Here is a 17229-nt window from a genome sequence, read left to right on the forward strand (position 1 = left end):
GCCACAATGACATTGCAGCCAGCATGTCTTGCAGCTGGTGGCTGAACCAGGTGCCCGGTTAGACCGATTATACTGTCTGCAAAATGCTGGCACATGGTTCAGCTTACACTCGTTTAACACGGTGAAACTACTCTCAGGTGAAAGCATCTGTGGAAGCAGGACCTTCCAAGCTCTAGTGAACCTTAAAACAAAGACAGGAGGTATTAAGGAAGCGCACATTAGGAGATTGGTGCCGTGCCATGCCAGCAACCCTGAGGAGGATGAAGGATGTTCTGTTTTGGTGCACCAGAATGCAGTTAAGCAAGGCTCATTCTTCGTGCCAGCACTGTCTTTGCAGACAGTGCAACCCCCAGCTGATGGAGAACCAGAAGCACTGCTACATAACTACAGCCAGAGCACATTAAAAAAGGAAGGTCCTCCTGCCAGCCCACGGGAAAAGATTACAGAATGAGAGAGTCATTAAGGTTGGATGGGACCTCTGGAGATCATCCAGTCCAACCCCCTGCCAATGCAGGGTCACCTGGAGCAGGTGACAGGGTAGCATGGCAGGTGGGGTTAAAAGGTCTCCAGAGAGGGAGATCCACGACCTCCCTGGGCAGCTGCTCCATTACTTCATGCTGAGGTGGAGCTTTTTGTGCTTTAGTTCATGGCTGTTGCTCCATGTCCTGTCGCTGGGCACAACTGAAGGGAGCCTGGCACCATCCTCTGGGCACCTGCCTTGGAGATATTTATATGCATTAATGGGATCCTGTCTCAGCATTCTCTTCTCTAGGCGAAACAAGCCCAGCTCTCACAGCCTCTCCTCACAGAGATGCTCCAGACCCCTCATCATCTTTGTGGCCTCGGCTGGACCCTCTCCAGCAGCTCCTTGCCTTTCTCGCACCGAGGAGCCCAGAGCCGGACACACCACTGCAGATAACGAGGTTCGCCTCGTTCGCACGAGTTTTTGCAACACCTAGGCTTCCACGGCGGGCTGTTGGCGGTCGTTCCCACCAGCTCTTCCCGGGCAGCAGCCTCCCAGGTATCCGAAGCATTCCCGTACCCTCCGTGCGGGACCAGCATCCCCGACGAGGCCGAGCGAAGAGCCAGGGACGCTGCCCCCATTCCCTGCGGGTGCGGGGGCTGCCCCAGGTGTCCTTGATGAGCCGGCGGCGCCGGGGCAGGACTGGCCCCGGGCGGGGCATTAACCGGGCCGGGCCGGGCTGGGCCGGGTGGGGCCGGGAGCGCCGCCGAGCCGGGATGGACGGGGCGGGCGCGGAGGGGCAGGACGAGGAGCAGGCGGCCGGAGGGCCGGGTAAGGGTTGTTATGAGGGTTAATTTAAGGGTTATTATAAGGGTCCTTACGAGGGCATGGGTAAGGGCAATGCCGGCTCGCGTTAATGACCGGAGGGAGGCAGCCGGCGATGAGCCTAATGAGCGGCGCCAGGGGGAGGATGGTGGCTCCTCCGGGATGTTCTCCGGGCGCTCCGGCCAATATTCCCCCTGCCTCCTTCATCCCCTCGGTGTCCCGACCCCGCACGGACACATCCCGGTGTCTGGGGCTCCGCGGCGGGGTTTGGGGGCCAAGGGCTGCTGGGCCCTCCTGTGCCTTGGCTTGTAAAAGCACCTGGGCGAGGGGTGGGGGCAGCTGCTTTTCCCTTCTTATTGTGCTGAGAGGCTACTGCTGCCTGTGGATTTCTCGGTTGTACCCCCCCACCCCCGTACTCTTTTCCTCCTCCTTGTGCAGATGGACCCCTGACATCTCTCCGTGTGTGTGCGTTCAGGTGGCTTTGTAACAAATGCCCCCCCCCAAAAAAACCCAGAAATCTTGCTGTCACAGTGCACGTGGTTGGCTTGCAAGAGGGAAAAGAGAGCATTGGCTTCCTGCTCGTGCACCTTCAGCAGCTCAGGTGTTCCAGATTGAACATGTCTGATGTTCCCAGTCAGTGAAAATCTCCTCTGCTTAAGGTTATATTTATCTAAAAGTGGGACAAAGTGATGCTCAGTCTGGTCTCTTGCCACATGGGAGAAATGGAGGCCTTTCTTTCTCTCCAAACCATTTTTATTACAGCTCTTCCTTGTCAATCCCAGGTTGCAGTGAAGCCTTTGCTCTGTGTTCCAGAAATAAGAGCGATTTACTTTTCTCTTGGAAGAACAGTTCTGTAGGTAATATAAAACAGGTAGAAGGTACCTACACAAGACTTGGAAGTTTATTTTGTGGTGTAAACACGTACTGGTGTTTGCACAGAAGCAAGTAAAACCCCTGCTCAAATCAAAGCACTGAGCTGAAAATGCCATTGCTGATTTGAGGTGTTGGGTGAGTGGCAGAATGGAGGACACATGAAAATGCTGGGGTTTTTTTCACAGAATGAGTGAGGTGATCTAAGAGGCAACAAGGAGGGTGGTGGGAAAAGGAATTATACAGAACAGAGCCAGACTCTGCCTCACTCGTTTCTTGACCCTCCCCCATCAGAATATTTCATGTCATTTAATAGCAGTGGAAACTGTTGTTGCTTAACAAGATCAAATTATTATTGTTGCATGGTTTCCTGCTTCTGTTTTTTCCCCCTCCAACTAATTCGGTTCTCTTAATCCTGTAAAAAGCAAATTAGGAGGTCTTGGAACAGCCTGGCATCCCCCTCATACTTCCATGACGATTCTCCCATCTGACTGATGTTGTGGGGCTCCTTCTTGACTAACAGTTGTTTCAGAAAGGAACACTGAGGCAGAAAGCAAACCCCTTATTTTGGCATTGCACTAATATATATCAAAAGCAAATCAGGGTGAAATGTTAGGAAGAGAATTCTTCTAGATCCTTTTCCTCCCCAAAATTAAACTACCAAGTTTCTCTGTGAGCACATACAACTGAAATGCTGCCAACAGTCTGCTCAAACTTCCCCCTCTCCAGAAAGAGGCAGATACGAGGCTTTGAGTTTATTACTCTGCTTTCTATTCTTAAGTATTTATTTTTGTTTGTTTGTTTGTTTGTTTTAGTTAGCAGAAATCACACAGAAGTTTGTATAATTAATGGTTTTTACTTGGTCAACTTCGGTATGACAGAAACACATAAAAATTAAAAAGTGATGACATTTGTCAGATAACCCCTGTTGACACAGTAGACCAGAATTTTGCTTTTTTTCTTTTTTTCTTGTCTTGTCTTTTTTCTTTTTTTTTCTCTTTGCTTGTCTTTCTTTTTTTCTTCATAAGTCATTATTTTTTGTTCTGTCCATTATTCCAGAAACCTTTGCTAATCCCCAGTGCTGTTTTCCCAATACTGTATTTTTAATATGCACCCTTCCCTTTCTTCTCTGTGCCTGGAATTACCTCTCCCTGCAGTTTACAGCTGGTAATGTTTCTGCAGACATCTTTCACTCTCAAAATGAGCCTTTTCTCATCGCAGAGGTTTGAGTATCTCCCTGATGACCATATCAGTTTCTCTGCTCTTGCTTCCCTGGCAGGCTCTGTCCTGGAGACAGTTTTTAGTTTGAGCTCCCCAGTTCTTGTTGCTGTTGGGTTTTGTTGTGTGGTGTTTTCCTTCTTCCTCAACTGAAACTCCCGATCCAGGCATAGTGCATGTGGGGTGGGGTATGGGTTGGTGTTTGTTTTGGGGTTTTTTGCCTATTTTTTTCCTTACAGAGTGGCAGGAAGAGGAGGAGGACACGTTGCTGTGCCCGGAGCACTTGGTGGCGGATGCTGATGCTGTCGGTGGCCGTGGCACAGGGGGCAGTGTGCTCTCTGCATTCCAAAGCACAGCTACACGGGAAAAACCTGAGGATACCTCGGGAACAGAAGATAGGATCAGCCCTGTAAAGAAAGGGGAAGGAGATGGAAGAGACAGCACCCTGCAGTCAGCTGGGTCAGCTTCCCAGGGCTCCGTGGTCCTGGGCAGCCAGCTGGATTCTGCCTTGGTGTGTGGGCAGCCATCCGATTCCTGCAGGGACATGAAGTCCCCACTTGCTGTGGTTGGATTGGCACGGGAGCCCACAGGTCAGTCAGGGTCCCGGGAACACTGTGACAGTCACCACCTTGATGGGACTGAAAAGGAGGCAAAGAAGAGAAAAAGCACCAGCAGAAGTGGAACGTGCTCCCAGGAAGCACCGAGTGGAACCCCCGGAGCTCCCTGCGGGCAGGATGAGGGTGGCCCAGCTCCTTGCTGCTCACCCCAGTGCGCTGCAGCCCAGCAGTCCTACGGGGCGTCCTCAGTCTTGGAATCCAGAAGCAGCCACGACGCAATCGAGGAGGACAAAAAAGGGGAGAGGGAGAAAAAAGCCTTACTTGAGAACCCACGCATCCTACCCCCGGTCAGGAAGAAGTCCCGCACCTTGTACAATGCAGGTAGATACCGGGGCACCCGCTGTGCCAGTGGCACTGGTGTTCCTTTCCCCCTGCTGAAGGCCCTGAGGAGGTGCTGAGCTGCCCTGAGTGGCACTGCACTGCATTCCACACCATCAGATGCGTGAGGATCTTCGAATGAAGGTGCTCAAATAAAGTGTCTGACGTTTGAGGCATTGCTAGCAATGCTCTTTTTTTTTTTTTTGCTGCAAAAGGAGAGTTTTGTTTATTTTTGTGGGTTCCTTTAAAAAAAAAAAAATCTTTTATGTTGTTCATGTGTTTCTAAGTGTAGTAAAAATATTCTGGGTTTTTTTGTGCTTCCCTCTTCGGTTATTTTTTTTTTTTTCTTGTTTATCACATAGTCTCCATCTCTCTCTCTCTTTTTTTGAACAATGCATCGTTTCCAGAGCAGCTAGAAGAATTGGAGAAGGCGTTCCAGGAAGACCACTATCCCGACAACGAGAAGAGGAGGGAGATTGCAGCCGTGGTTGGTGTGACACCACAGAGAGTCCTGGTAATGCCTGCAGGGGGGCAGTGGGTTCTGTGCAGCAAAGGGATGGACAGGGACTGGGGCAGGGAGGGGGAACCCATGAGTAGCAGGGTAGAGACTACACCTGCCACTGGTGACAGAGAGCTCACAGGGATGGGCACTGCTCCACCCCACCCAAAATGGCCATGGAGTCTGGGGTTGCATACTCCATATCTTCCCATTTCCCAAGATGAACCCTATAATGGGTAGATAAACGAGACTGAGGAGATCAGAGTCAATCTCTTTTATATTGAAGATCGTGGGCAACAAAGGAAATCGGTGTTTGGGGGGGCCTTTCTGCTGTTATTTTTCTGTTTGCGATGAATTGTGAAGGTTTTTTGGAAGAAAGGTTTCTTGAGGTCCCTTCCTGTCAAAGAAAGGTTCCTGGGCTCGCCTGGTGATGTGTGGAGGCAGTCACTGCTGATTCGTTGCCGGTGTCCCCCGTGGGTAGATGTTTTCCTTCCTGAAGGCATCCTTTCTTTCCCACTCACCAGGTCTGGTTTCAGAACCGCAGGGCAAAGTGGCGGAAATCGGAGAAGCTGAGCGCGAAAGGCAGCAGAAAACATCTGAAATTGCCACCCCTGTCAGATGATTACGGGTGAGGGACCTACTCTGCTTTCTCATCTTTCCACAGCAGATACCTAATGGATTAAACCTTTTCCTTTGCCGTCCCCTCTTTGCATTTAAACTCTGGAGAGCTGACAGTTGAGTTGGATCTCGGTAGGCCCGTCAGATTTCTCGCCAAATTGTAGTGGAACCTCCTAAAAGAGGGTTTGAAATAAATCTGTTGAAATTGCTGTGGCTGAAGTCACGTGGAGAACAAGGGATGAGGTAGAAAGACCTGTGGATCACCCCTTCATTTTATGTTTTTGTGAAAGCAGTGGCCAGGAGCCCTTTTCCCTTATCAGTTTCCATTTCCATGGATTTTCACTTGGTGATGGAGGCGCTGCTTGCTTAGATCAGCCTTACAAAGTCATGGCCTTCTTTGAATAAATACAAGGGAGCACCTTTCCTAGGTGAGCAGGGGACATTTACTGGGTGGGGAAGGGAGTATGTGAGAGGATAGATGGTCTTTCAAGGGGTAGTGAGTGAATGTGTGAGGGAAGAAATCAGTCTCCACAGGGATGTACTTATGGCAATCTGAAGCGAGAAAACAGGATGCAAAGGGGAAAAATGAAGTTACAGGTTGGAGACCACCTGACTTCTTTCACTGCACTGTCTCTGCTGCGTGTCCTACACTGGTGACTTGGGGCTGCTTCCCCAAACAGTGTCAAGACAGCATTCCTTGCACACCTAAGTCAGCCACTGCTTTCTTTTTCCACCTGCTAGTGATGTAGGATCTGCCCATGGCAGGGTAGAACAGTGTGTATTTGGTCATAATCCCCTGCCTTGTCTTCTGGTTCATCCTCACACCCTTTTTGCTGCCTCCAGGGCACCTCCTCTGCCTGTACCTCCATTTCCTGACGTTGCTCGTGACCAATCTTTTGCGCTGGGAGGAAACACTGCAGCTGGGAACTGCTCCAGCCTGCTCAGAGCACAGCCTGCACCCCTCTTCTCTGCCTCAGGTGAGACCCCGGCCAGCACGAGTGTTCTCCATAACTGCAGCATTGGCTGGTGGAGCTGGGATGTTCCCAAACAGCTCAGGGAAGGTCGAGTGAATGCCCCAGGCCATCAGTGCAAAATGTGACACCGGGTCACTTGGCAGGCTGAGAAAGTTGGGATTGATCAGCCTGGAGAAGAGAAGGTTGTGTGGAGACCTCACAGCACCTTCCAGGATCTGAAGGGGCTGCAGGGAAGGCAGAGAGGGACAGGATGAGGGGGAATGGCTTCAAACTGAAAGAGGGAAAATTTAGGTGAGATATACAGAAGAAGTTCTTCCCTGTGAGGGTGGGCAGGCCCTGGCACAGGTTGCCCAGAGAAGCTGTGGCTGCCCCATCCCTGGCAGTGTCCAAGGCCAGGCTGGATGGGGCTTGAAGTAACCTGGTCTAGGGGAAGGTGTCCCTGCCCATGGCAGGGGGTTGGAACTGGATGATCTTTAAGGTCCCTTCAAACCCAAACTTTTCTATGACTGTAGCTATAGCAGCTCTCTGCTCACTGAGTCTGTACCAGCACAGTGGTGCTTCTGTGCTGATGCTGGAGCCAAATTTGCAGTCCTTGCTCGTGTCCTAGCCCAGGCCAGCAAGGAATTCTGAATATGACTTCATAAGGATAAGTGATAGGGGCATTGTTCCATAATAGCTGTTTGACACCTGTCCTGCTGCTCTAAATGATGAGGAAAGCATTGCTCTGGCTGTGATGTTCTTCATGGCAGATGCACACATCCCATACTCTGGTTTAGATGGAAGCATTTTGGCTACAACCTGAGCCAAGCGAGCTGTGTGAGGAGGATGCACTGTATAACCTGCTGGTGTTGTAGAGGCTCCGTCAGGTACTCCACACCTTTAAATGTCCAAGAGGGTTCCCTGGCTTCCCCAGGCCGTGCAATTTCCCATTTTGTGCAAGACCTGGAGGGAGTGAGGCTAGTTGAGTTCCACAGCTGACACTGAATTTGCTCTCAGTTGCAGTGGAGCTGGAGGTCAGTGGGGTGTGCTGTTCCACCAGGGTTCCACCTGAGCTGTTCTTGCAACTCTTATTTCTAACAATGACTCATTCTTATTTTAATTGTGCTGATACCTTAAAAGTACTTTGGCACTCTAAAAAGTACCTGTAAGATTGTATCACTAAGCTTAGAATGCTAATAAATACTTATGTGTGCTAAAAGTACGTAATTGAGATACCTTCTTGATAACCTAATTTAGTATTTCTGTGATTTAAATTTGCCTGTCGTCCTCTCAAGGCAAGGGCTACTTCAGTCAATCCTGTGACCTATTTGAACAATAGGACTGTAACTCAGTTCTAGTTTTTCCACTTCTTACAGCAGGGTAAATATGGTCATAGTGTTTGAACAATTCACTGCTTCCCAGAGTGATGAGGCAGTGTAGTCTGTTGAGCTCTCTATTTAATTAGATAAAAACTAAGATTTTGGAAAACAATTCATTTAAAGGAAACAAAACAACTATCTTCAGATTTCTATGCTTTAGGAACCTCTGCTGGTTCCTAAAATACATCTGCAGGCGTGCTATTTAGTCAAGAGAGAATGGAATAGAATCACAGAATGGTTTGGGTTGGAAGGGACCTGAAAGATCATCTCAGTTCCAACCCCCTGACATGGGCAGGGACACCTTCCACCAGCCCAGGTTGCTCAGAGCCTCATCCAACCTGGCCTTGGACACTTCTAGGGATGGGGCAGCCACAGCTTCTCTGGGCAACCTGTGCCAGGGCCTGCCCACCCTCACAGGAAGAATTTCTTCCTGCTATCTACTCTAAACTTTTAGTTTGAATCCCTTTCCTCTGTTTAGAGAAACAGGAGTTTCATTCAGGGATGTGACCTTGTCCTCTGTTCCCAATGAGCCATTTTTCTCTGGGGGATCTGCACCCTGGGATGCAGCTCTCCATGTGGAAAAGACAAGCAGCCCTTCTGACAGAGAGAGAGAGGTTCCATCTGAATTCTTGGTGCAGCGTGCAGGGAAGAAAAAGGGCACGTGAATGTCCCTGAGAGTGAAATGGGAACGTGGAAAATGAGCGATAAAGAGAGCTGGGTTTTCACTGCTGGAATCCTTTCAGCTTGCTGCTGGCTGCCTCCTGTTGCATTTGCTGTGTGTGCATCCAGCTTTTAGGAAGCACAGGCTTCCTCTGCTTGTGTGAAAGCCCTGTGTCTTCAGTGACAGGGGTGTGTGAAAACGAGACCGTGCTTCACTCCACTAGATCTGTGTGAGGGGAACAAGCTCCCCCTTGTTCTCTTTAAATCGTGCTGGGCGAGAAGGAATGGAATCTGTTGGTGTCAGCTAAGGCTGGTAAATGCTTTCCAGATACAGATCTGTTTGGGGAGGGGATTTAAAAAAAAAAGTACCTTTTCTAAGTCACTTGTCAGACAAGAGGCTTGCTTTGCTGGTGCAAAGCTGTGAGGTTTGGTGATTGGGTTTGGACCTGGTTGCCTGGGGGAAGGGAGGAATATGGGAGCAGCCACAACATGCTGCTCTCTGTATTTATGAAACCCACCCTGCCCTCCAAAAATTTGTTCAGCTCTAATCAGGTGGAAGGCAGAAGTCCTAAAAATTACATTCCTACAAGTCATGGGAGAACTGGTGCCTGGGCAGAGTAGAGAGCTAAGTTGGTGCACTCTTTGAGGGAGAAAACTGATATTTGGTGTAGAGAATCCTCATAAAAGAGAGATCTGCAGGGCACAATGACATGGAAAGCTGCAGTTGCAGTTTTGCCTGAACTAGATGCAGGATAACACAGCCATGGGGAATAAAACAATAAAATTTGCTTATTTTTGTTTGTTTGCTTGTTGTCAAGGCAGACTTTTCTCTCTAAGAAAGTAAAAACTGAGACAGGGAAAACGAAAGGTAACATGACCTGAATTCATTCATTAAAAAAAAACTTGCCAAGAAATAGAGCCATCCAGGGGCCACCTGTTAGCTTTGTTAGAAGATCTCAGAACGTGAAGGAGGCAAAACTTGAACAGGATAAGATCCAAACTAGCTGAAGCAAAATAAAAGAGGAAACAAATTAGAAAAAAGACAGTTATCAGTTTAGAAGGCAAAACCAATTGCTTGGGAATGTCCCTCGTGGAAGGTTTCAGCAAAAAAATTTGTGATCCGTGCATTGTGGTGCAGTTGTGCCCATAGACGGTGGCCTGCTGGAGTGGTGCTTTCCTTGGTACGAGTGTATTTAACCACTTTCATCAGAAAATGACCTTTCTGCGTGGGGACAGGACAATCTATTAGCCAAGACCTTTGGAGAGTGTTCAGTGCTGCCTGATCCATTGTTTTTCCTTGCTCTGGCCAGTCCTTCTGACTGTTGGTTTGTGAGTTTATTGTTGGTTTGTTTTTTTTTTATTTTATATCCCAGTGTTTTTTTCCAGTTCTCCAAACGAGCTGATTAAAAATGTCAGTGAGTTGTATTTGAGATGTATCTTACCTTGATGGAAGTTTTGGCTTCTGATTTGGATATTGGGCAACTGCTTGCTATGAGAGCCTTTTTTGCCTCAAACCTTCAATTTTCAGCTTGCTTTGATCTTAGAATTGTTTCTTACCACTTTTGCTGGACAGCATGCTTGAAATTACTGGATTTTTTGAGACTGGCAGTTTTCCTGAGATTCCTTACTGGTATAAATATTATCTGTGATTTGTTGGCTTAAAATTGGCTTACGAGTTTCTTCAAGTTAACCCTTTAGAAAGAAAAGTTCCTCTGGTTTGTGGGAGGGGTTTTTTTCTGCCCCACTGGTGATTTTGCAGGAAATCCTTTGTTTCATGTGGCTGTATTTCACCTGTCAGGAGCCCAGTCTTTGCAGGTAATGCTTAAGCAAAGAGCAAGGTGATTATTCACTGGCAGAATAATCCCAATTCCAATTGTTGTGGAAGTCTTGGGAGCCACTGGATGAAGCTGGATATGATCTGTCAGAGAACAGCAAATAAATGACAAGCTCTAATGATTTCACACAGGATTCTGGCTTTTGAACAAATTACTTTAAAGCTGATGGTGTGCAGCTGACGTGGCAAGCAGGAGTCGTATCTTTTGAACACGTGGTAGGTTCTGGCCTACTGAAAATGCAGAAGAGAATCAGACTGACAGGCTTCTCAAAGCACTGCAGTTGGAAACTGAATCGGTTCATTGACCATCACTCCAATTAAATGTCCACTGCTCCTGAGTTTGATTAATGTTTTTTTTCCTACTTTCAAGATGTCATTTGCACAAGAAATGCGTTGTGTGTCATGATTTCAAGAAGAGGAGGCATCTGTGAAGAGCTTTGTGGTGGCCCTTAATGTCCCAGTAAGGGCTGTAATTTACTCAGCATTAGAAGAAACTGGATTCATCAGTGTGTGACACAGACTCTTGTGAAACCAGGCCCTGCTGTAAATTCATGGACACACCTCTAGGACAGGCCTCAGTCTCCTTAACAACTCGTGAAAAACAGAGATCCCAGTCATCCCAAGAGGAAAAACACATCCATTTCTCTTAGTTTAATAACTCTGTCTCACTCACTGAAAGCTGTTTGCACTAAAGGATGGATCTCTGGACCCTGCCAGGATGTTGAGGAAGCAGCTGTAGTAGGGGTAAGGCAGCTGTGTAGCTGGAGACTCAGAATAGGCATTATTGAGTTAGGGCAAATGTCTTAACCAGGGCTAGGTCAGAGATCTGAAGCTGCAGAATACTAAATTGCTCTCCAAAAATTCCAAAGGTTTTCTCACGGACTGAAAATCCAGGAATAGTGGAAGTGATAAACAAAAGTCCTGCTGTTAGGTTCCCATGTTCACTGGAAAGCCTTCTGAGGTTATTTATCTCTCTATCGGTGTCAGGAAGAGCAACAGCATTGTAAAATGCAGGCATTACCTCAAGCCAGTGATCAGAATTCTTCATCAAACAATTCTGGGATCTTCTGTAAATATGTCAGATTTAGCAGATATTGCTTCTCTGGGAATTGTTTATTCCCTCTGCATCTGTGGCTTTATTCAGGAGACACAATTTCAGTGTTTATCTTTGAAAGGACCAAGCAGAGGATTCTTCAGAAAAGGCTAAACCAGCTCTTTGAAGGCCAAGGGTGTCCCCTCTCAATCTCTTTGCCTGGGGGTCCTGTTGCCACGACCCACAAAAGATTCTCTGCTCCAAGTATTGCAAATATTTCAAAAAACAGAACTTAGTTTTTAGTAGGTGTGAAAGCGGGATTGGAAGTGAGTTCCTGGGCTCCTTGTATTCATCCTGAGGAAGGCTAGTGCCATCTGCAGAACAGCTCATCCTGATGTCATTATTGAACTGAAGCTTTCCCTGGATGTAGACTGGTTTTCAGGTGGGTGTGTTTCATAAAGTTTGTGTGAACATTCTGGGACGCCATCCTTAGGAGAACCTGTGCAAATGAAGGGCTAAAAAAAAATAAAAAAATCAGGAGAGATCTTCAGTTTCATTTCTGGGTGAGCCATTTTGATTTTGAGGACTCTAAATATCGTCTTGGCTCGTGCTTTGTTGTGTGGGAGCAGAGTAAACAGCAGGAATGGGACAGGTGCATCACAGATGCTGCCTGACATGGATAAATAGTATGTTCAAACAGAAGAAAATAAACCACTGAGAATTGCATGGGCTTTAGAGGTGCCACCCTAGGTCTCGCTCCAGTTTTCTAAATGAGCCCAGAATCGGGGTTGTTGAAACTTGAAAAGCTTTCATTGAAACATCACTATTCCCTCTCTCCATGGCTGCAGAGTTGGAAAAAACTGAATGTGGGAAGGTGCAACAAGAGAGACACAAATGCACAGTGTGGTGGGGGATCTGAGGAACAGTGCTGTGAGGGGTTGAAGTGGAATCTCCTCATCAGCTCTCTGGGCTTGCGTTCCAGAATTCTCCAGGGGTTGCTGATGCTTGCTGTGGTATCTTTATGTTTAGGTTTTGTGCTTTTGAGGCCTTTGATTCACACCTGGTGGAGTGCATCTGATGTTAACCCTGCGTGCCTGAAGGGGTGAAGTACAACTGTAAACTCTCCCTACCAGTAGCTTTCCATGAAAGCTTTCCCATGAGTGGGAGTAGACCAACTTTACCTGAACAGTCGGTGATGTTTTCTCTTGCCTGCCTCATCCTTGTGCTGGTTCAGCCTAGGTAGACTTGAAAAATCATTTCAGCTTGTCCTGCACACTTGATGGTTACACTTGTGAAGACAGAAATCATTTGCTAATTGCCATAATGAAAGAGAATCTTGTTCTCTTGCCCCATGTGCAAGCTCCTTGAACTTCTGTGTGTAGTTGTTACTCTGGATCACCAGCATATGTGACTCTGACCTTTAATTTCCTCTGTTGTCCTGTTTCCACAGAGGCTCTTCTGTAAGAAACTCTTCCTCTCTCATTTTCCAGCAGTGACTGAGGAGAGAGGTCACCAAACAAGATTCTAGGAACCAAAAGGTGTTGGTTTCTTTTTTTTTCCATGTCCCAGCTTCTTTTTCCAAAAGATCTTCAGCTGACATCTCTGCTCTTTTAATTTCTGTTTCTGGCATGACTCATCCGAGTGAAAATATGATCAAAACAATGACTGTGGATGTGGATGTGCAGGTTTTTTTGTTTCTTTCCAACCACAGTTAAATTTTTCAAAAGGGTAATCTTTGGAACTGAGTGGAGCACGCTCCTCCCAGAGGACAGGAGTGATGGATGATGACTGGGGGATCACTCCTGGCTTTCTTTTCAGGAAGTACTTTGCTTCACTTGCCTGCCTTCTTGAGAGCTGAATAAATACAATATGCAGAGGCTGAAATCATTAAGGTAATTTTATTTAGCCAATAAACACCATCCTGTGCTCCAGAGAGAGCTTGCTAGTACTTCTCTGTGCTTCTCTGCAGCAACGCTGGTGCTTGCTCACTTCTGTTCCCACCATTTAATGTCCACTCTGTCCCTGGCATCCTGCTCTTCTGTTCTGCCCCTCCTTCCCTCTGCTCTCTGCTGTTCCTTCCTGCTGTGTGACAGTCCCTGTGTTCATTCACAGCCTCCTCGGTGGCAGGGATGGTGGCAGGAGCGGTGGCACCTCGTGAAGCCGTCCAGACGAAGGCGTTGCTGCAGCTCGGCTTCAACCCCGGCGGGGTGGAGTGCTTCCCCAGCCTTCCCAGCCCTCCTCCCATCCGCAGGGCCACCAACCTGCCCTTCAGCCCCCACAGCCCTGCTGTTCCCTTGGTGCTGGGCGCTGCCAGCAGTGAGTGCTGCCTGTCCGGTCAGGAAAATGGCTCCAGGGAAGCCTTCGTGTACAGCATCCAGAACCAAGGGTAGGGGCAGATGAGAGGGGAAATGGAAAAAAGCAAAGCCCGGGAGAAGCCCTTGGGAGGGTCAGTGTGGGACGTGGGACAAGGTATTAGGTGGGAGCTTTAGTGAAAAGTGAGGTGCAGGAGTGAGAGTATCTTTTAAATGGAGCACTCTGACATGTGAAAGAGAGGATGTTTCCAGTTTTGGGGTGTGCTTTGGGGAGTGGGAAGATAATCCAAACTAATGCCCATTGTCAAGAATCCTGCTGTGAAACCACTTGGCTCAAGTGGTTTCTGTTGCCCTTGTCCTGGCACCTGGGAGGAGGGGTTGGAGTCAGATCAGGGGTGGCAATAACACAGTTGTTCACTGCGTGGGTTGCTGTAGCTGTTGACCCTGCTTTAATCCCCGGATTGCCTCTCCTTGCTCTCTGCAGCTGGAGTCCACCACCTTCCTGCCATTACCCTGAGCAGCTGGAGACCACAGGGAACCTGGAGAGCATGTACTGCCAGTACAGCAGCCAGGGGGGCATTTACCCTCTGTCCCAATATTCCCAGCAGCACCAGTTCTTCTGCCAGCTGCCAGATCACCTGGCCACCAACGTGCTCTCCAGTGACCATCTCCCTCCTCCAACATCCCCTGAGTCCTATCCAGCTTTCCTGCCCTTACCTGGTGACACTGGAGCAGGAACCCACGGAGCCACACAAGCCACCTATGGGCAAAACCACATGGGGGGACAGCTCGTGCCACAGCAGCCGAGTGGGCACTCAGGTAAATTTCTGAAATATTTTGTCATCCTGCACCTCTGGAGTAACTAAACCAAACCCTGACACATTCAGGATGATCAGTGTTTTTACTGGTGGCTGTGACAGAAAGTAGAAACATGCACATGCATGCACAAAGATAGATAGATATATATATAGATATATATATATATGTGCCCATCTTTTGTTCTAATTTCTTTGTGTGCTTGGGTTTTTTTTTAAGTGCTGGCTTCTCACTCTGTTGGGCTTCTGCAGAAACCAGATGGAAGTTTCCTATCTTGGGGTAGTGCAAAAGGAGAGACAGAAGCCAGCAGAGTATACATATAGAATCTTTCTTTTTCTTCCTCTGGTTTGAATTTGCAACAGATTAAGGCACTTCTGCATAATTTCCCAAAAAGTGACGAGGTGAAACTGGCACTGTTGGTCTCCTTGTTTTGTGTCCGGGCTTTGTATTCTGAAGTTTCTCAAGCCCAAGTATAATCAAATGATAAACCATTGCAGTTAATTTATTTGGACTGTCAGGTTTGTTGAATTAAGCTCACAGTCCAAAAACTACATCTCCTGTCTTATCACATGAAGAGAATAGTTTCAGACCGCAGATGCTGCTGCTGTTTTTGTACCAGTCTTGTGGACCTTGTCAGGGAGGGAAGTCTGACTCACAGAGTCTGACTCACAGCGGGCTGCAGGCTGGCTCGTGGTCCCATTATTGCTGCTGACACTGTCCAGGCCAGGTTTGCAGCACTCCTGCTATCTACCACCCTTGGCCTGTCTCCCTCTCTGGTTTCGAGGCGTAATTATTCTTTTTCAGTGGTTTTTCAGCCTGAAGTGCCAGAAGTAATGAGAGGGCTATGCCCCAGCGCACCAAATTAACGTTTTTATAGCGTGGTGCCAAAGTGTGGGTTCAATTCTTTGGGGCACGTTGTGTGAGCATAAAGGGGTGTGTAAAGGTGCAAGCTGATAAAGCTGAAAGATTGTTGAAGGAACAGAGGCAGAGTTGATATTCTCTTACTCTGTCCAGAGCACAGTCAGCATTGCAGGGCAGTTCTGTTCAGGGAAGGGATCCTGCGACTGGTATGACCAAGTTCACAGAATCATGGAATGGTTTGGGTAGGAAGGGACCTTAAAGATCATCCAGTTCCAACCCCCTGCCATGGGCAGGGACACCTTCTACTGTCCCAGGTTGCTCAGAGCCCCATCCAACCTGGCCTTGGACACTTCCAGGGATGGGGCAGCCACAGCTTCTCTTGACAACCTGTGCCAGGGCCTCCCCACCCTCACAGGGAAGGATTTCTTCCTGAAAAGGTTCCAGGTTCTCAAAGTGCAGTGGGCAGGGAACCAATCTGTCAGTGCAGACACATCTGTGAGTCTTGCTTCAGCCTGTAAGCAAGTGAGCAGCTTAGTTGGATTATAGATATTACTTAACAAAACGTTCCTGCTTCCAGCTTCTGTAAATTAAAGTGAAGATTAAACATTCAGGGTATGCTTGGCAGAGCTGGAACCTCTTGGAAAATAGGAGTGAAGAAAAAAAACCTGGGGAATGGGTGTCTCTAATGTCCCTGCGTACTCTCGGGATCAGCGCTGAGTGGCATAGTGATTTCTTTTTACGTTGTAACAATGCCATGGGCTTCCTAAGTTTTTACTCCTAAAACTAACTACCTTTTGGATCAAAACACTGCAGTGTAAACAGCAAAGTGATCCTTCATCTGTACGTGGTGTCTGCTCTACTGCAGTGACCACCAGGGCATGACTGCAGTGCTGTTTGCACTGAGCAAAAATGTCATTATTCTATCTTTCCTTTGTTGCTTTTCCCTCAGCAGACATCACTGCCTATCAGGCTGTCCCCTGGAGTGATTTCTACGTGCAGGGAGCTCAGCTCTCAAATCAGCTGCACACCCAAATGCCATTTTCCAGCATGGCAGGAGGACAGAGCTTCACAGAGCCGTATCTTCTTCAGGTGCCCAATGGAACAGCGCTGGGATCCACGTCACAGGCTGGAAAGCAGAAGGGAATGGCACCAGAGCAGAGTTCAAACCAGAGCCGCCAAACAGAGCCGGAGTTGGCATCACAGGCTGAAAGAGAGAGGGTGTAGAGTGGTGGAGCAAGAAGGGAGACACCACTGCTGGTAAATGGAAGGCCAGCTGAGTTTGTTTTTGAGGGGACAAGGAAAGAGCTGCAAGACAGCAGTAGCTCCTTTGAATGCAGGGATCAGAACTGTGGCATGAATGGCAATGGAACTTCCTTTTTCCTGGGCTGCCATCCGAGGCTGGTCCCGTTATCCTGTACCTGGTTCTTAGATCCGTCTGTTTGTAGAAATAGGGATGTAGAATTCAGTAAAATAGATGCCAGAGTTCTGTCCTCTCGCAGGCAACATCTGCTGTGAGCTGAATGGCTGCACAGGACTGATAGTTTCTAAGATTTCCAGAGATACAAACACCTCTCTTCAAGGCAGAACTTCTTCAGCACAAGAGGGGAAGAGGGAAGAGAACAGAGAGCTTTCTGTCTGGATTTCCATTTTCAGGCTTTTGTTTTGGAAACAAAATTACCCTACTTTTGAATTGTTGAAAGGTGCCATAGGCCTTAAACGTTCTTTGGAGGTGTATGGGGCTCTATGTGTGTCTAATTTTGAAATGTGAGACATTTGAAAATTCCAGGGTATTTTGTGTCATGTGAAATCACATTTTGTCATGAATCTGTTCAGGATTTTTTTCAGAAATCAAAGAAGAAACTAATGACTGATGCTGCTCTCTGAGGGGAAAAAAAAACAAACAAAGGAAAAGGAAACATTGCCATTTTAAGCTCTGCAAAATAAGAAGAGTCA

General features: G+C 47.8%; 1 protein-coding gene across 1 annotated transcript; it reads left to right on the forward strand.

The window, feature by feature from the left end:
* Window positions 1–1239: 1239 nt before the first annotated feature.
* On the forward strand, window positions 1240–16536 carry NOBOX (NOBOX oogenesis homeobox). The gene is made up of 8 exons (XM_050324555.1): window positions 1240–1294; window positions 3616–4314; window positions 4719–4825; window positions 5335–5438; window positions 6272–6405; window positions 13400–13673; window positions 14084–14418; window positions 16226–16536. The coding sequence occupies exons 1-8, from the start codon at window positions 1240–1242 to the stop codon at window positions 16498–16500; spliced, it is 1983 nt and encodes a 660-aa protein (XP_050180512.1). The 3' UTR covers window positions 16501–16536.
* The last annotated feature ends 693 nt before the right edge of the window (window positions 16537–17229 follow it).

The sequence above is a fragment of the Myiozetetes cayanensis genome, unplaced genomic scaffold, assembly GCF_022539395.1.
Source record: "Myiozetetes cayanensis isolate MyiCay16 unplaced genomic scaffold, myiCay2020 scf3, whole genome shotgun sequence".
Classification (NCBI taxonomy): domain Eukaryota; kingdom Metazoa; phylum Chordata; class Aves; order Passeriformes; family Tyrannidae; genus Myiozetetes; species Myiozetetes cayanensis.